The sequence below is a fragment of the Vigna unguiculata genome, chromosome 5, assembly GCF_004118075.2.
Source record: "Vigna unguiculata cultivar IT97K-499-35 chromosome 5, ASM411807v1, whole genome shotgun sequence".
Taxonomy (NCBI): Eukaryota; Viridiplantae; Streptophyta; class Magnoliopsida; order Fabales; family Fabaceae; genus Vigna; species Vigna unguiculata.
The window spans coordinates 4,607,573-4,627,579 of NC_040283.1; the positions used below are offsets into that span (position 1 = coordinate 4,607,573).

Consider the following 20,007-nt stretch of genomic DNA (forward strand, 5'->3'; position numbering starts at 1 on the left):
GCTTTGGCCTATTGTTCAGAGTCGGAATTTACAGCTCTAGTCCTAACATGATTTTTTCTTTTTTGTATTTTGATTTTGTTTATTAAGTTGTGTGAAAAATGTCTTTCACTTTTTTTAACTTCTCTCGTTATCGCTTATCTTGTTATTGGATCAAAACTTAGATTTTCTATTTGTTGAAAACAAAAACTCTCTCAAAGTATTTTAATATCTTAATCTCTCTTTGAGTATCTTTCTTTTTGCGTTCTTATAAATCATGGGTACCGGTCAAAATTTCATCTTTTTTTTTGGGTGGTAGTTATTTGGGTAATGTAGTTGGGGATTGCGGAGCAACCAATGTAATTGGTAAAAAATAATCGGTGTAAAATGTAGTTAAAAAATGTTGTTTGACATCGTTTAATCATCATTTGATAATTTGTAAAAAGATAAAATGGTATTAACAAAATTAATTTTTATATTTTTAGAATAAAAAAAAGTAAATAATAGTAAAAAGTAGTGTTAAATGGTAGTAAAAAAAACGTTGTCAAAATATTGATGTTCAATGTAGTTTTTGTACTAGTGAGTAAGGCGTTGTAATATTATTATCTTTGTCAAAGACAACTTCTTTCAATCCATTTCTGCACGAATTTAGATTCTCTGTTAAATTTGTCTGTGTTATTCCTCTACTGTACCACTATAAAACATTAATTAACACTAATTCTAACGTTTTAAAATAACAATACAATATATTTTTAATGTTCAATAATAAACAACATTCATTTATTACCGGCTTCTTCAATAATAAATTAAGCATTTATTAATATTTGTGTGTATGGTAACACTTAGTGAACACACACAAGCATTGTTTCACCCAAATTTTTCTTACGGTATTTTAACATGCCTCGTGCATAACATTCATTTCACCCACAATACTTTATCATTAAATATATCACATGCCTCAAGTATACCTTTATAGGAGTTACTTGTACAAAGTAATGAATATTCTTTCCATATTTTTTGATAGAGTGAGGCATTATTTTTTAAATTCAAATTCAAATTCAATATAAATTTAAATCAAATTACTTACATTGTAATAAACTAAACTAGTTTGGTAATAAATCGCGTATAATTTTATGGACTTCTTTTGCCTACTTTGTTCACTTGGTAAACTATTTTTAAAAAAATGTTTTTTAAAACTAAAATCCGAGTGTAGTAGTGTCTAGAAAAAAAATTAAAACTTATAACTATAAATATTTGGGGCTCAATTTTTTTTTTGTTGTTGAAAAGTAAAGATCATTGAAGTAAGTTTCATTTCTTCAAATAATTTTTTTCAATTACATGGTCAAGAATTAAGTTATTGCCAATATATTTAAGAATTAATAATATGTGTGAAGCGTTGTAAGAAAATTTGGCAGGGTCAGAAGGAAAATAGTATCAAATTGAGGAGGCAAATAGTAAATTAATTACAAAATTAAAGGTAAGAAAATATGAGAGTAGGCAAATAATAAATTAATATTGAAATATGCGATTTTGTTTTTTAGTGAAGAAACAATTAAATCGGTAGCCACGTGCATCCTTTAACATAAAAATTGAAAAAGAAACACACAGCTACGTGTTTTGTTGTGACACACTTGTAGAAAATTCTGGTACGATACCTACATTTTCAAAGCATCTATAAAATTCTAAATGGTATATCCCTTAACACTCCTTAATATTATCACATTTCTTAAAACGACTCTTAACTAATAACTAGCGTAACACAGGCGTTATCACACTTGTGTGCATGTATTTTTTAAATATGCATGATATTATATTAGTAGATGATAATATTATAATGTTATTAAGTTAATATATATATATATATATATATATATATATATATATATTAAAATTATATTTATTAAAAATAAAGTGAAATATATCAGAACAGATAAAAGAATAACCATTGATAAATAAATAAGAAGAGAAGAAACAGAGACATCTGGTTTTGTAAAAAGTTTATAAAAATAATGGTCAATTTTTAAAAATTTAATAAATTTATATTTGAAGGATAAAATCGGTATTTTGAAAAGTAGATACAAAAAGAGGAATCCCCTTTATATATTGTTATAGATTAAGAGATTAATTATCATACATCAATAAATTATTGGTTCGAGTTTCAGAAAGTTTCCGTTTTCTTGTTAATAGAAAAAGAAGATTTCACATAAATTTATTATTTATACAGTGCTATAAGAGTTAATTGAATATTCTACACAGATAATAATGTAAATGAATTATCACGATATGAAAAATATTTAATTACATTCACGGAACGATGTAAACATTTTTTTTATATTATTTTGTGATGAGTTTATTGTTGGGATGATAATTGTTTTAATGACAGCTGATTTTATTTTTCTTGGTAAAGCATAAAAATCAACTTATAATATTGAATTGAATATAGTTATTTAATTATAGAAATGTGTTGATGATGACAAGTACCTAATATTACATAAATGTCTTCGTCATGGCCAGATTTAGCAAGTGAATCAGCCAAGTCCCCAATACTAATAATAAATAAATAAAAAGTAAACATAAACTATGAACATACATATACTTTACTGTGACGTGTACACTTTAATCTTTTGATAGTTGTGTTTATCATGGTTGTGCATTATATTATTGTCATGGTGGTGGGCAGTACGACAATAATATGTATGAAATTAACAGATAACAGATAAAAAAATTTATTCAATTTGATAAGTAAATATTACATAAAAGTTTTAAATTTATCATTTATAACATGACGATATTTATATGTATTGTCCCAATAAATATCACAAAGTTATGGTGACATTAGTTTGGTATTTTTAAAAGGTAATATTCATTATATAGTTGCACTAAAAAAAACAGGTATTATCGATGATTGTTATTCATATATAATAACAATTTTTCATTGATAATCATGTTATTGTATTGATTATCAATGTCAATAAAAGTGTCATATGTAATATTTATTGTTAAATTTATCTTTTATTAATCACTAAGGTCACGAGTGTCACTACAAATCACGGTGGGTAGAAAAGATGTCACGATAGGATTTCGGTAAGTAGTGACTAGGTCACGATAGCGTCAATGCAGATGTAGGAATTAGAGGAGAGAATCTAAATTAGGGATGAAGCTGAAATTAGAGAAGAGAATCTTAATTGTAATTATGATTTCATCGAAGACATCACAACGATTTTGATCTGTCGATAAGTCATATATGTCGATAATTAGGCCAAGAATTTTACATACGACCTTACCAACAGTATTTCCGTCGGTAAATTAAATAAGGATATATGTCGGTAATTAACCATTATCGATAAATATAATTCATTGGTAAATTAAGTAAAAATATTCATCGATAATCCTACCGTTAAGTAACCATTATCAACAGATTTAAATTTATTGGTAAAACGTTGTCGGTAATTTACATTTTTACTATAGTATTGGAGATTAATATTTGACTTATAGTTAAATATTTTGTTAAGAATAACTCCTATAATGAATTGTTCTTTATACATATATAATTTAAAGCCTCGTGAAGGATTTTTACTATTTTTAATTTAAATTTTATTTGTATAATTTTTTAATGATCATTTATTTTTCTTTAATACTTCCATTACATTTTGTTAGGATATACATGAGTTAAAGAAATTAAAATTTGTTCTTAAAATTAGTAGTATGGGAGTTAAAATATAGGACAACTTGATATTATGTCAATTTTTTATGGTTTCAAGTTTAAAACTTGGATTAAGATAACTAAAAAATAATAAAATGATTAACACATTCAAAACGTTCTTAAATTATGTGTAACCTACATAACTCTCGTGTCCACTTATATAAAAACTTATAAAAATAATAAAAGAAACTTGAGATTAAGATATAGGACAACTTGAGATTATGTCAATTTTTTATGGTTTCAAGTTTAAAACTTGGATTAAGATAACTAAAAGATAATAAAATGATTAACACAAATATATCTTAATTTATTATCACATTTATTATTTCACCTATTTCGACTTAAACATACTAGTATGTTACAATACTTCCTCAACTACTCAATTAAAGAAAAACAAGTGATACTGAAACATCAAATTTGAATTACAAAAATATCTTACAAGAATTTTTTCTTTTTAATAACACATATGAACTAATAATTATTGTTAAGGTAATTGTCTTTCATGTTATTATATCATACATATTTAATCTTATATATTTTTACATGCATTTTAATTCATTAACTATTTATATCAAATTAAAATTATGCAATAATAACTATATTATAATATAATAATGTAACAATTTCAGAATGATTTAAACAAAATAAAGCATGTTTAAATGCATAAGAATATTACTTGAGCAATATTTTTTAATAAATATTACATTTGACCTTTTACTCACTTGAGCAACAATATATGTTATTAAAACAATGGTACTTGAGCAAATAACTTTAGTTAAAAACTTGTTGGTAACATTGATTACGCTTAAACAATATATAAACAAATTAATAATCAAGATAATTGAACATAATGTCTAAAACATATTATATATTCATGACATTATCACGTGACAATTTATGTTTAAAAAAATAAAAAATAATTAAAACTTTTTTAAAAAGGTCAATTCTTTTTAAATTTAACGAATTCACACATGTGACAAAATGATATTTTATGTTTTTTTTACATTTAAAAAATATAAAAAAGGAAAAAAATGGAAATATCATAAAATGACACACGTAATACTTAAGGTGTTAACGTTTATTAAATGAAAAATTCAAATCAAAACGTTTTAAAAAATCTAAGGATTAAATTGAAACTAACTATAATTACAATAATAAAGATAAAAATAAACAAATCTAACAAATTAAAATATCAAATTACTAATTAAATCTATTATTCCACGTTATTCATATAAATATAAATAAAAGTATAAAATAACACCAAGCATTTATATATTTTACAAGATATAAATAATTATAATAATTATAGTCTTTACTTTTTTTTCTACAATGTTACTATCATAATTTTATTTATTTATCTAATTACTTTTATACATTTTTTATAATTTAACTTTAATCATCCGCTATTTTATTCATTTTTTACTTAATTATAAGTTATGATACCCCTCTTTCTAAAATTCCTAAAAACAGAAATACAACTTCTCTTCCTTCTCTCTCTCTCAACTTCTCTGCAACCCACCCTTCTCCCAACTTCTCTTCCTTATTGCTGCCATATCTCACTGTTTTCATAACCTATACTCATATTATGGAAGGAACAACCAACAGGAACCCCAACAGCTTCCTCCCTCAGCTTCCATTCTCTTAGGCAGGTTTCTTTTTTTAAAATTGGGTTCAATTTCAGCTAGAATTCGCTAGTTAATCTATGAATTTTGAGTCTGATCATGTAATTCTTCCTTCTCCACGTCGTGGTGATGGATTCTCCTATGTTAAACTGAAAACTCTGTTGTCTTGCAAATTGCTTGATTCCACCAACTAAATTATTGGCAAAAAGGTAAGGGAAGCTGACTTTTACCCAAATTTCGTATGAAATGTGTTCATGAGTGATTGAATTGTTTGATTGTGTGTTCAATTCGTGTTTGAAATTGTCCGTGTGTGAAATTGGGTGTTAGATGATTCTGAGCGAGCCTGCATGTGAAGAACATATGAGATTTCCTGGTAGTTTCGTCCAGGCGAGCAGCTCTCGCCTGAGCGAAAATACCAAAAGATCACCTCTGTCACTGCGCGAAATCTCGCCTAGGCGAGCTGGAGTCGCCTGAGCGAGATAACTTCTCGTCTAGGCGAGCCAGTTTAGCCTGAGCGAGAGCTCGCCCAGGATTTTTATTTTGCCACTGTAAGAGGTCTCGCCCAGGCGAGAGCAACTCGCCTAAGCGAGACAAACTCTCTAGCTTAGGCGAGACTCTCTAGCCTAAGCGAGATTCCCTGCAGAAGTTAGCTCCTTCACTGTTTTTGACTAATTGATACTGTATTAATTGCATTAATATGATAAAGGCTAGTCTTGTATGTGATCCTTATGCATGATAGTCAAAGTGATGGAATTGAGTGTGAAATTGGTATGAATGAGAATATGTTGGAGTTAGGATTTCAAGGGAAATTCTAAGGAAAATGGTTTTAGTAAATGTAAAGACACGAGGACTCATATTGGTGGCATCCTGACGCTCCTAGTAACCATTAAGACTCATGTAGAGTATGATGGATTACGTCGAGGGGAGTAGCAGGAGGTCCTGGTCTATGGACCCGATCCGTCATAGACGTGATGGGACTTATCTTGGGAGTGGTTGGGTGAATACCCCTTGTGTCTAAAACTCTGCAGAGTTTAGGAACCATCACAAGTGTAAGCCACCGAGAGCTCCAATGTCACTTACATAATCCGGATATCGAGTCTAGAATGGTGTATGGTGTTATAGTTGTGATTAATTGGATGATTTTGATAATTGTGTGATTAATTCTGATTTCTGCCTAACTATAAAATTTACATGATTTACTCTTGGTCCAAGTTAGCTTGCCCTTCTTGTATGCTGTGTGTTCTTTGTGTCTTCTATTTTTGCAATGATCGTCCTTATTGAATGGCGTGAGCAGATATAGGTGCAGGTGAGGATACACCACTCCTGGACATGAGTTGAGTGGGTTCCAGGGCGTTCCTAATAGTAGTTGTCACCTGTTTTTCCTCATAGATGCTTAGGGTGTTTTGTACCCCTTTTATTTAGTATAGGCTGTATGTATGGACAGTATATATATAATTATTTTGAGAATAACTGTATTATACTTTATACTAACCTGTTACTATCGACCGCTTTTGAATTATTAAAAATTTAATATTTTGTTTAATAATATAACAGCTATGAAAACAGGATGTTACATAAGTAATTTTCTATCTTTTTTAAATGGCACAGTGAAATTGAAAATGGAAACGTTACATTATAATTTTCAAATAAAAATTTAATAAATACTTAAAAAACGGAAATTGTGTAAAAACAATTTCAGCATAAAAAAATCACAGACAATTACAAATTTAAAGGCTAAAATTTCAGGAAAAAAAAATCACCACGAAGTATATTTAAAAAATTAAATAATAATATTAAAGTTTTATTTTCAAATATTTATTTATTTTAATATTTTTGTAAGCAGTGAAGAGTGTGAAGCAGACTCTTATCGGTTTGTTCCTTACCTTTCGAGCTCGATAGCCATGGAGGTTGTTTCGCAGCCTCTTTGCACCATTCTAACCGCCACGCGCAAACGCTCTCTTCTCATTCCAAAACAAATTCCTAATCCTTCTAAACACTTCTCCTTCTTATCTTTTCGCTCCACCACTCTCTCTTCTTCTTCGCGTGTTTCTCCACCGTCTCGTAATTTCATTTTCTTTTCCGCCATTTTTTCACTATTCATTTTCTTCCCCTCCTATTTAATTTTTTTGTTTATTCAATTTTTTTTTTCACATTTTCTAATATTCCGGCCTCATAATTGATATATATTCGTGTGTTTGTGAATTTTGTAGCAGTTCTGTTCGCCGCGCCGGAGAACCAGTTGAGTGTCGGTGAAGGAGAGAACACCGATGCAAGTGAATGGGCTCTGCAAGGTTATTTTACTTGTGTCTTCAGTTAATAATATGAGTTATTTTTTTCTATCTTATTTTAGTTTAACCTTTTAGTAAGTGTTTTGAATTCAAAAGTTAAAATTAAACTTATCTATAAGCTAATTTAGAAAAAAACTATTGTATAATTTCTCTAAAATAACTTTTGCTATTTATTTTTCTAGAAGTCCTTACCTGTCTGATTGATTACCTTTACTAATTATCGTGGTTTCAGATGAATATTCTAGGAAATTGTTTGTAGGTTTTGTTTGAGGTCAAGAAATGGGTATCCAGAATTGATTTTGAATTGAAAAATTTAGTCAGCTGTTGTGTTGGATAAAAAATTGTGTTGAGCTTTACTACTGTATTGTCTTTAAATAAAAACATTCACATGTAAATCATATCACTTGAGAATTAATCTTAACGACCAAAAATCAATCTCATTCAAAATAAATTTTGCGAACCGAGCATTGGATTTGAGTTGACCTGATGTTACTATAGCGTATCTGTTTCCGCGTCAATGGCCACGTAGTGTTCCTCCAGAAGCTATAAACTATTGCTTCAACTAAATAAAAATTTGACGTGGTTTCATTTCTGTTTGTGCATATTGGATAAACACATTCAGTGTATATAGTACGGCTAACATGGCTGCTGCATTTATCTCTTTCCAATTATAAGCCAAGGCCCTTGTGTGACAGGTTCAGTGAATTAGAGATATCGAGTTTTGAACAGCAAAGTTGTTTTGTGCTATTAACTTATAGTTGAATGGAAGGGGTTCCTTGGATTTTAAGTTTACAATATGTCTCACTAGCATAACCTGCTTAATTTTGTTTGGTAGAAGTTGTATCTGTTTTTTTTTTTTTTGGTATTCAATTACTGGGAGTCGGAAGCCTTTTAATTAAAGGAATGCCAACATAAAAATACCACTTTGCAGCCTCTGATTAGTATTTGTTGTTCATTATTTTCAATTTTCCAAATTGATGCAATCTAAGATATAGTTTGTAACTGAATAAGTAGATTTGCATATTATCCTGTGAACTTCTTTAGAGATAAGGCGCTTGAGATTCTCTTCTTTCCCTCTTGCTGTTTCATGATCATAATCATATAATTCATCGTAGTTCATGAATGGTTTGATCAGAGGAAACTTGCTGACAATTATGGATTTGTTGCTGCCATAAAGTAGCACATAACTTGGTGTTATTTGTGCAGATTTTTACTCCCTGAGGAGGGATGTTGAAACTATGTTGCAACGTGTTGAAGAGATTAGAGAGTCTTCTGGTCTACAACTATTGGAGCAAGAACTTGCCAATTTGGAGGAGCAAGCAGCAGATAGCTCTTTCTGGGACAATCGGGCGACAGCTCAAAAGACTCTTTCGACATTGGCTGATGTGAAAGAGAAGATAAAATTACTCAATGATTTTAAAACACAGGTTAGATTTACTTGTATTGATTCTCAACAATTGTTTTAGGAAGGACCAGCATGTTAATAGTAATGAAGAATGGGGAACCTCAAGTTTCAGTGTCCAATTATAAAGTCCTGGCTGAAAGAGCACCAGATATACTAACAATAAAGAGTGGAATGTAAAGTTGTAATACATCCCACGGGGTTGTTTCAACTACCGAAACTGCAATTTTATGTGTACAAATAAGAGTACAGTGTTATCGAGTTTGATATTTTATCCTGCAATTAAACGACCATGCTCTTCTCTAAAATTTTTTTGACATTACTAATTAAAATGAGTTTACGTTTACAATTGTAAAAATAAATCAGAATATTTAAATGTTGTTTGTGTACCTGCATTTTAGGTGCCTCTTCTAGTTTGAAAGGAAAAGGATTGATCTATTTTTCCAAGTGATGCACAAAATCGTTCTGACCCTTACTTTAAATCTCCCATTTATGCTTTCTTGCCCCTATTTTTTATAATCTATTCTCTAATTCCTTTATTTAAAAGAAAGTTGCAAAATTTTAAAAATAGATTTATTCACGGGTTGCATTCAGATTGATCTGATGGTTTCAGTGCTAAACTTGTTATAAAAATTGTTAGATTTTTTGTCCTGTATGTTGGGTTTATTATATTTTCTGTAATAGGATGGGAGTAGCTACGAAAGCTAGACTAGACTAAACTATGCAATTGCCTAAACAGATCCTATCTTCAAGACATTGGATTAAGCTTGGCTTGTTACCCATCTTAGGAGGGGTTGACTGGGGCTTTTTTGAAAATATAAAAGCTTGGCCTGACCTGAAAGTTTATTCAGAGCCATTCAATGCGAAGTCCTTCCATCAGGCCAAGAAGCTTAAACATTTAGTGTTAAAATTGGTATAACATTTAATAAAATTATTATATTTTGTTTAATAGTTATATAAAGGAAATGAAAGAAAACTTAGTGGTAAAAGAACATCAAAACCAAAAGGAACTAACCCACTAGCAGACTGGGGAAAAGGAAACCATCCCATCTGCGGACTTGGCTTTTAAAGAGGCCTGGATCATGATATATGTATGGTGTATGCCTAAATCTTCCTTTTCTCCTGAGGGCTCATAGTGTGTTCACTTCTTCTCTTATGCAAATTAAGCTATGCCCCAATATGGATCTTCTTCGCAATGATTGTAGGTTGAGGATGCAGAAACAATAGTTAAGCTGACTGAGGAAATGGAATCCATTGATAGAGGACTTTTTGATGAGGCCGCCAATCTTATTAAAGAACTGAATAAATCACTAGATCGATATGAGCTGACTCAACTTCTCTCTGGTCCTTATGATAAAGAAGGTGCTGTTATCTCTATTACAGCAGGTGCTGGTGGTACTGATGCCCAGGTAAATAGCTATCTTTGTTCAGATGCTATAGTAATGAACTTGTTTCTGACATTCCTAGTTCAAGGTGAAAAGAAAACAGTTGTACTGGTAGAATGTCAGAACTTGAATGCCCAGAAAAGCTACAATTTGTCTTTTTCCTTGTACTGCAGTTGAGTTATGACTTGAGAATACTATTTAGATGTCTCAACACATTTAACCTTTCCCGCCTTCTGGCATTATTTGTTGATCTATACTACTAAGTATTGATAATTAACAGTCATATCACATGCAATAAAGTCGATCTCCTAAATATGGGGCGTGGGTTTGTTACGGAAGTAAAATTCCACCATTTAGAAAAGGTAGTTATAGGTGGGGCCTATTTTACTGATTTTATTTCCATCCCACAATACAGGATATTTGCCCTGTCTTGTGTGAGATGATGAAACCAACGTATCCATCTTTCCAGTTCCTTTTCTATTTGTATCATATTTTGAAATTTGAGTACTTAATGGTGATTCTGCGTATTCAGCTTTAACTTCTGTACAAAACTTATCATCTCCAGAACAGGATTGGGCAGACATGCTTCTTAGGATGTACATGAGATGGGGTGAGAAACAAAGATACAAGACCAGAGTGATTGAGAAATCCCCCGGAGAAGAAGCTGGAATAAAATCGGCCACTGTTGAAGTTGAAGGTCGTTATGCATATGGGTATTTGTCTGGGGAGAAAGGAACGCATCGCATTGTTCGTCAATCACCTTTTAACGCCAAAGGGCTTCGTCAGGTAATAACCAACATTTTGGTGGCTGAATTTCAGATAGCTGAAATACAGTGTTTGTGAATGACAATGATGCTAGTGTAATGTCCACTCCTCCCCTCCTTGCCCACGAATTACAACAAATAAACGTGCTTATTCATTTTCTAAAGATTTGCTATTAGATATTTGATGAACAGTTAATATTATTTTCCATTTAGTTATCATATTCATAATATTTTCTTTTAAACTGACTTTTTAATATCTATAAACAGACAAGCTTTTCTGGTGTTGAGGTGATGCCTCTTCTTCCAGAGGAATCTATGGATGTTGAAATTCCCGAGGAGGACCTCGATATTAGTTTTTCAAGAGCAGGTGGAAAGGGAGGTCAGAATGTCAACAAGGTTGAAACTGCAGTTCGGATTACACACATTCCAACTGGTGTCACTGTTCGCTGCACAGGTTCGTTTATCTCCTTTGGGATTTATTTATTTATATTTTTGTTCAGCTCCTTGAGAATTATTTGATCACAATAGTATATTTTTCTGGACTTATTACATACCTTTCTATAGTACTCTTCCATGTTGCACTGGGCAATATGCAGGTTGCTTCTCGCAGTTTCAAATACATCACAAATTCTAAGATAATGATAACCCAGATATATTTGGAGACACTATACTTCAAAAATAATTTAGTGTCCAATCTACTTTAATGAACCAAAGTTTCAAACATATGCCGTTAATTGTTCCTCTTCGGGAATTCTTATCCCCACTCTAACCCTTTCAGTATGACCAGAATCTAGAAGTAGTCATTTAGGAAACTAATCTATAAGCACAAAGTGATCCCAGCAATGTCCGGTAAGCTAATCAATACAGCCCTCTTTGTTTGGAACACGTATATGATAATCGAACTTGAAACTGTTTGTGGTGACTTTCTGAATTTTCAGTTATGATTACTTGGTTTGTGTTAAAACGTTTTATCAATCATTTATTTTGTGCATTGCACATTTGCGTACATCTAACAGATCAAAATACTGCGTGAATGGTAGGTACTATGTAGTGTATTTGGACTTTTGTTAAAGATGAACTCCGGTGGATATTTGATATGGACTGCGTACGTCTAGGTTCACTAATATATGGATCCGAGACTACTAATGTTTTTGTTAAATTTTGAGGTTCATTTGAGCCTTTTCTAGTCTGCATCCAATTCAAACATGTGTTTTTTGCAAGTTTTAACATTAAACAAGCATGGTGCAGAGGAGAGATCACAACTGGCGAATAAGATCAGAGCTTTAAGCCGTTTGAAAGCCAAGTTGTTGGTTATAGCTGAAGAGCAGCGCGCATCAGAGATTAAGCAGATTCGAGGGGACGCAGTCAAGGCTGAATGGGGACAACAAATACGGAACTATGTATTCCATCCATACAAGCTAGTTAAAGATGTAAGAACAGGGCATGAAACCACAGATGTCATCTCTGTAATGGATGGGGAGTTGGATCCCTTCATCAAATCATACCTCAAATACAAGTTAAACATGTCACTGTCCTCAACTGGGGTTAACTGATATACCTCCCTTGTAGACATGGATTACGGTTTGGTTGTTGTATTAGTTGCTCTCTGTTGTCAATTCCAATGCAAAATTAAGTTTATATAATAAGTTGTTTTGCAAGTCTTTTCCATTGATAATTTTAATTATTGTTTTTGACGGCATTAATTATTAATATTATCTTAACTTGGCGTTGTATATTAATGCAACTTTGGAGCTCGAAGTATCAAGTTTCATTGGCTTCTTCCAGTGATATTTGGAAATTGAGATTATCACCTGCCATTTTTTTTACCGAACTAGACTCCTTACGTCATCGAAGTTTTCTGCAGCTCCATCTTCGACGACAAAAGTATAGTGTAGGCTATTTTCTTTAAAAATCACTAGTTTGTTTGCACATTGATTGTTCTGTATTTTATACGTAAAAAATTGTTCTGTATTTGCAAAGTAATGTGGAGTATTGCAGAATGACTTGCCCATCGAAAATTTATAAACCTTCATTGTTCATTTTGGAATAACATATAACTCTATTCTGTCAATTGTCAGAAAGGGTGTCATTCATTTTGATAGAGAACCTTTAACTAAAATATATTTGATACAGATCTTTGAAAACCATGCACAGATGGGCATCATGGGGCCTTCTTTTTTCCAAACAGTAAGCTCAAAGAATATGTGTTTCCCTTCTTTTCAGCAGCTTCTACTCGATTTTTGCCAACCTACAGTCATTTAAACAAGGTATGTATTCATTTTGATCGATGTCCAGCACATAAGCAAAAAAAGAAAGAAAGAAAAGAATACGTAATAAAGTTACAAAAATGCATACTATAGAATTAGAAAATACCTTGTCCATGAGCCAATAACCAACAGATGGCATGTACTGAACAAGATACATGACAGCAAGCACAGGCTGCACGAAAAAGATTCAAGGATTAAAGTTGCAATCTGGAAATTTTAATTGGTGCTAATTGAAAGCATCAATTAGCCTATCTATCGTGAGAAGCCAAATGCTTAGATGCAACCAAATTTTAAATTGATGAAAGCATTCAATATTCCGGGTCCAGTGAACAAAAACTCTTCTGGATTCCATAAAGTAAAGCAGGAACAAATATTCCCAGCATCATACTCAAAATCCATGGCCTAGCAAATTGACAAGGAGCATTACATCTTCACGTCAAATACATAATTATTCGGACAGTTACATTGTACCTCAAGACACTGTCACACTGTTACATTTAATGATAAATTGTAAGGATGATGCTTTATCTAAACAGACACCAGAGATTCACTTGTCTAAGAGGCAAACAAAGTGACGTGTACAAAAAATGGCAAAACAAGTATTAAGGAGATTTCATTGTACAAAATGCAGAGAATAAATGTTTAAAAATGGCGACATATTGAAACAAAAGTACATTTCTAATCAATGCTTTCACCTGATATGATATCCAAGCTTCCTTTAAGCCATGGGTTGCAGCAATGATAGTCAGCTCCACACACTTTTCAGATGACACACGCTTCTGTGGAGACAGAATTTCACATGAATGAAACAATCTTTCAGTGACTCGATTGACACATCCAGAGAACACAACATGACACGAGTTAAAGAGAACAATAGCAACAATCAAAACGTAAAGGGGAGAGAATACTGTAAACTCCAGCATCTTCCACTATGCTGCTTCTTTGCAATTTGTCCTTTTCTTTAGTAAAATTACATTCATCAACTTTTGCTAAAAATGTGCAAGGAAAAAATTTTCTTCATTCTTGAATTGCATCTATAAGCTCAGAAAATGGTAGTATATCTTGATTTATCACTCTAGAGTATTAGAAGTTTCCAAAGATACATGCACTACGTAATATGGTGAAAAGAAAGTAAAGAAAAATTCACTCAAGTTTTGTCTTTCTTTGCAGTAGTAATGCATTAATTAGCAAATACACAAACCTCAGATGGAACCTTTGATCCAGCATTATTTGACGTTTCTATTGGACCAGGACAGACCACAGTTACTCGGATCCCTTTCTGACAGAGCTGTCACCATGAAATGTTTAGTAGTGCATAACTATGTACAGTATGATAATTACAATAAGATAACATCCATTATACCCATTTTTTTCTCATTAGAAAAAAACTACTTCGTTTATCTTCCATTTGTACACTATAGTATGGTTTATCATGGTAAATTGCATCCCTTCCCGTACATAGTCTACATACCTCTGAACGCAAGGTATGAAAGTAACCATTGAGCGCATATTTGGAAGCAGAGTATACAGCCTGACCTGGGGCAGGTGTCTTTCCTGCTGCACTACTCATCTGATTGTAATTGAAAGTAACAAAAGATTATCAGTTTATGAATGGGAAAGGGTTTACAAGAAATATTGAAGAAGTTCTCCAAAAATATGTGCATTAGTACTTAGCATAGTCAGCAATTAATGCAAAAACATATAACACGCCAAATATATTTTTACCAAACAGTTAAAATTATTATTGTTCGTTGACAGATAGTATGTAACAGAAAAGCTGACTAGTGACTACTCATTCCTGCTTACCACCACAAAATGACCATGCCCCCTCTTTAACATGAAAGGTGTCAAGAGCTTTGTAAGAGTTATTGTCCCAAAAACATTGACATCAAATGTAGCCTAATCAGGAGAAAAGAGTAATATAAAACTTCAGATGATATCTTTTAATGTTTTGGAAGAAGACTGAAAAAGGGATAAAAACAAATTTTAAAGTAAAGGATTGGTAATTGAACAGCAGGACCAAGAGTCTCCTTTATGAAATACCTTAAGACCTTCCTCAGTTACATCTAAAATTGATGTTTTCTGCACAACAAATATCAATTCACAATACAGTTAATCCAGTGAGCATAGCATATGATCAGCAAATTTTATCAGATAAGTGAAGAGAAATTTTATCAGCTTTCAACAAAGCATCAGAATACTGACATGAAATGATAAGCTAGCATCATGTAATGAAATCTTTTCAGTGCTGGTGTTCAGTTAATGTAGATAATTGATACACATATCATGAAATGCATGCTGACCAATAAAAAGTATCACCTTTGTAGTAGGAATTTCTGCTGATGAAATGTTTCTAAACTCATAGGGCAAAAGACACGCATGCACACACACCCTATAGAATGAAATAGTGACTAATAATGTTGTCTTGACAAATTGTATTTCTAAATTAAAGGATGAAAGTAACCTCTATTTCCTCTTTTAACTTACAAGCATATTGAAGTACTAAATAAACCATTGGATAAAGCAGTATGTCACTTACAGGACGCTCAAAAGCTGCATTATGGATCATGTAATCAACACCGGAATCCGGAAAAAAGGATTCTGCTTTCTCAACAGCTATCCTTAGAGAATCCTCTCCAGACGATAAATCCAATGGTAAAATCTTGACTTCATCAGGTGCATGCTTACCTGGTGGTATGCAAACCACACATTAATAGATCATGGTATGTGAGTATATATCATTATTTGTACACAATTTACAAACTAATTTATCACATGGAACTTCCAGTAACACAACACAAAAATACCTTTCAGTTGTGTCCTTACTCGGTTTAGCTCAACTTCATTCCTTGCAGAGATTATAAGCTTGGCCCCTAAACTTGCAAGCTGTTTAGCCAAAATCTCCCCTTTATATACATCATTGAAGGAACCAAAAAGAAAAAGGAATCAGCTCTGCAAGCAAAATTAGTTACAGATATGGAAAAAGTTCTGGCTGTTTGAAGGAATCCTTCTAGGATTATACAGAACAAAGTAAACAAAAAGGAAATCTGGTATAATAAAATAATTACAAACAGGCAATATAAGGCATTGCAGATTAGAGTAGTGCTGTGCTAGTAATATACTTTCTAACACACACTCCATTATTAACTAAGCTTAAAATTTATTGAAAATTACAAAATCAGAAGAGGGACCCGTTAATGAAAAGTGAGACTACTAAAATATGTTATTTCGATTAATTTCAACCAATAAAAGAGTGCGCATTCAAACAAGTGAGTTAGAAAGTGTGTTGCCATCATTAATCATCCTCGATTACATTCTTGAAAGTTTAATTATTTTTAGTCCTTCGCTTATCAATGTGATTTCTGGGCAAATTAGAATTCAAGATTTATTTGATCGAAGTCCAAGGTCAACGTGAGTGAACGAATCAACCCAACAGAAATATAATACTGAAATTGAAAAATAAAATTAAAAAAATGAAGAGTTCTTGTTATACCAATTCCACGGCTAGCGCCAGTAATCCAAACAACCTGGGTGGAAATGAAACATGAAAATACAAAGTCATTCCTGTAAGACACGGAGAATAAAACACTCAAGTGTGTGTGTGTGTGCGCGTGTGGGTGTGTGATTCTCGCAACCTTGTCTTCAATTTCTTCGCGTTTAGGTTGCTTCTTAGACATCAAAGTGAAATCGCCTAATAAATCAAAAACGAGAATTAGAACAAAAAGAAGATAAATGAAAAGAGAAAGCATTGGAATGAGAAAAATGAAATACCATAAGCAGTGAGGAATTTGTATACAAAGATGAAGAAAAGCAATACGCAAATGAAGAACACCAACATGGGGCTGGGCGATGCAAAACAATACAATACAATACAGAAGCTTAAGCTGTGCAGTTATTTCTGGTTTTGGTTGCTGGTGAGTGAAATGCCAACGCGAATTTCTAACGTAAAAGCTATCGTCACTGACCCCGATTTTGTTTTTTGATACTTTAAAGACGATTATATCAAAGAAGATTATAATGATACCACTTTTTTTTTTTCTGAATGATAAAAAAATGTTTAGAAAATAAATTGCATCTGCATATTTTATAGATTAATATGATATTTTTAATAAAATAAAGAGAATGACTATAATTTAAAATTATTTTTTTCTTTCGTATTTGTTTTTTACTTTCTAATAATTGTTGTATTTCACATATCATATTAACCATGTTGTAGATCGTCGTATTCTGAATTTTATATCATATAAGTGATATAAACTAGAGAAATAAATCACGAAGAGCAAAAGGGGAATTGGAAAAAAACTTGCGGTATAGGAAGAAAATAAGGAGGTGCATAAAATATTTCCAGGGCCAGGCGCAGTTGGGCCGAACTGTAAGGTCCAAATTGTAAAGCCCAGGGAGTGAAGGAAATGGAAGAGAAGAGAGGAGGATTGTGTTTTGGGTATTGTGATCCATCATCAAGCATAACAGAAGGAAGAAGAGAGAATCGAAAAGACGAGAAGAGGGTAGAGAGTGAGGTCTAGGTTCGTTTCACAGGTGCAGATCCATGGCGGCGAGTAGGAACACTTTACCGTTGATCAAATACCTGAGAGTGCGTGTCGACGCTCTTCCCCGCAACTCTCCGTTAACCCTCGCTCCCACCGTCTTCCTCCGCCGTTTCTGCGAAGAGGTTCGTGGCAGTTTTCTCGACAAGTCCGAGGTTGCAGATCGCGTCATCTCCTGCGTCAAAAACTTCCAGAAAGTCGATCCCGCCAAGGTTCTTCTCTCCATTTCCATCTATTACCGATACCACTCATGCATAATTTCTCGATCCTGTTATATTTTTCAATTGTTGCCAACCCTAGATAAATGCCACGTCACTTTCTTCCTCACGTTATTCTCCTTCACGTTAGTTGCAATCAATCATTTCCACATATGGCCATTACACATGTTCAACTGTTTCGTGACCGTAGCGGTTACTGATTGCATCGGTCGCATTTGTCTAATTTATGCTCTTAGTTAGAGCTTTATAATATTAGAATAATTAAACCACTAATTTTTTCACCATTTCCGAAGTTATAAAAGGCATGATCGACATCTCTACAAGGTGGTTTTCATTGTGCATAATGTTAAATTTAGGTCAGGGAAGAAATTATTTTATTTTATTTTTCAGAAATGTTTATGCAGAAGATTATCTAAATAAATCTAAAAGTATACAACCTTGACTATGAATGTGAGAGTATTTGCATCTATGTTTTATGAATTGGAAAATGCAAATAGACGATTGGTTCCACAGAAATATCAATTCGAAAACACATTTAGTCCCTAAATATACGTATTTAAGTTAGTTTAGGGGGCGGTGTAGCATGAGTTTTAATACTTAAGAAATTACTTATAAGGATTATATAGGAGGGAGAGTGATATTTCAAGGATATAGAATGGACGGTTTTATTTGATGATGGATTTTTGTTTTCACTGTTTAATCAATGGGCTATGTTATACTATATGTATGGATGAAACCTTTTGTTTTCTATTATATTTAGCTAATGTTTGGATTTGTATTTGTCAGGTTACCCCGAATGCTCACTTCCAGAATGACCTTGGATTGGATAGTTTGGATGCAGTAGAGATTGTGATGGCTCTTGAGGAAGAGTTTGGGTTTGAGATTCCTGATAATGAGGCTGACAAGATCAACTCTATTAAACATGCTGTGGACTTCATTGCATCCCATCCTCAGGCAAAGTAGAGTGTATACTTCATTTTGTTTTGTTTCCCATTATCTAGTTTAGGTGCATCAGACATTTTTGCTGCTACCAAAGTGATCTTTATTTTCTCATCCTAGGAAGAGTGTTGTTTGCTGGGAATGTGCCAGCTCCCTTTGGTCGTATTGGCATAACCGAACTTCACATTTTGTGTTACTCCGTTATTCATGTCAATAAGAATTGTGTTCAATTTCTGATAATTCTTCTTTTACATTTTTTTTTATTACAAACAACTTTAGTTTTTATTACTTTGCTTTTAGTTCAGACAAAGTAAGTTGTGGCATGTCATGTGCGTTTGTTGGTGAGTTAAATTTACTTATTTCGGATATAATTTTCAATATTGCCCAAAATTGTGGTGTATGAGTGAGTGAGTGATTCTTGAGATTTGATGATGGGATATTATTTTGTTGTGACAAAGGGTGTATGTTCTCTGGTTTCTTGAGATTAGGGTTTTCTTGAAGCTTCAGATGGATGTTAAATTGTTACACATGAAGATTTTCTATGAAGGGTTAATGGCTAGTGACTTATTTTTAATGCCATGCTTGTACCATGACAATTAAATATGGTATAAGGCATGTGGTGTTCATTTTAAAATAATAAATTTTACATAAGTTGCAATAAAATGCATAATATGAATTTTCTGCAGGTGTATATTGAAAAAGAAAATAGTTTACAACTATAGTCATTATAAAAGAATTTTCATATATATTGATAGATTATAACTGAGCAAAACAAATAACAACACTCAAAAAATATAATTTTAAAGAAACGGGCCTCTTTTAATCATGGATCTGGACTATCTTCATATACAACTCAAATAAAAAAAAATAAGGCACAAAAACTTTAAGGGAATTACTTT

At 32.3% G+C, this 20,007-nt stretch overlaps 3 protein-coding genes across 4 annotated transcripts; 2 read left to right on the top strand and 1 right to left on the bottom strand.

Moving 5' to 3' along the window:
* The first annotated feature begins 7,137 nt into the window (after positions 1-7,137).
* On the top strand, positions 7,138-12,884 carry LOC114185060 (peptide chain release factor PrfB1, chloroplastic). Of its 2 annotated transcripts, none has more exons than XM_028072556.1 (7): positions 7,138-7,362; positions 7,512-7,592; positions 8,796-9,016; positions 10,197-10,400; positions 10,947-11,162; positions 11,408-11,594; positions 12,389-12,884. In XM_028072556.1, the coding sequence occupies exons 1-7, from the start codon at positions 7,203-7,205 to the stop codon at positions 12,691-12,693; spliced, it is 1,374 nt and encodes a 457-aa protein (XP_027928357.1). In that variant the 5' UTR covers positions 7,138-7,202; the 3' UTR covers positions 12,694-12,884. The 2 variants fall into 2 exon arrangements, with proteins under 2 accessions (XP_027928357.1, XP_027928358.1); XM_028072557.1 differs by having other exon boundaries at positions 7,150-7,362; positions 7,515-7,592.
* Positions 12,885-13,140: 256 nt separating this feature from the next.
* Positions 13,141-17,407, bottom strand: LOC114185062 (dehydrogenase/reductase SDR family member 7). Its single transcript, XM_028072558.1, has 12 exons — positions 17,179-17,407; positions 17,043-17,098; positions 16,901-16,934; positions 16,215-16,313; positions 15,947-16,095; positions 15,451-15,489; positions 15,214-15,306; positions 14,879-14,977; positions 14,609-14,695; positions 14,103-14,186; positions 13,514-13,579; positions 13,141-13,388 (listed from the first exon to the last, which is right to left on the bottom strand). The coding sequence occupies exons 1-12, from the start codon at positions 17,243-17,245 to the stop codon at positions 13,302-13,304; spliced, it is 960 nt and encodes a 319-aa protein (XP_027928359.1). The 5' UTR covers positions 17,246-17,407; the 3' UTR covers positions 13,141-13,301.
* Positions 17,408-17,843: 436 nt separating this feature from the next.
* Positions 17,844-19,348, top strand: LOC114183443 (acyl carrier protein 2, mitochondrial). The gene is made up of 2 exons (XM_028070463.1): positions 17,844-18,163; positions 18,956-19,348. The coding sequence occupies exons 1-2, from the start codon at positions 17,954-17,956 to the stop codon at positions 19,130-19,132; spliced, it is 387 nt and encodes a 128-aa protein (XP_027926264.1). The 5' UTR covers positions 17,844-17,953; the 3' UTR covers positions 19,133-19,348.
* The last annotated feature ends 659 nt before the right edge of the window (positions 19,349-20,007 follow it).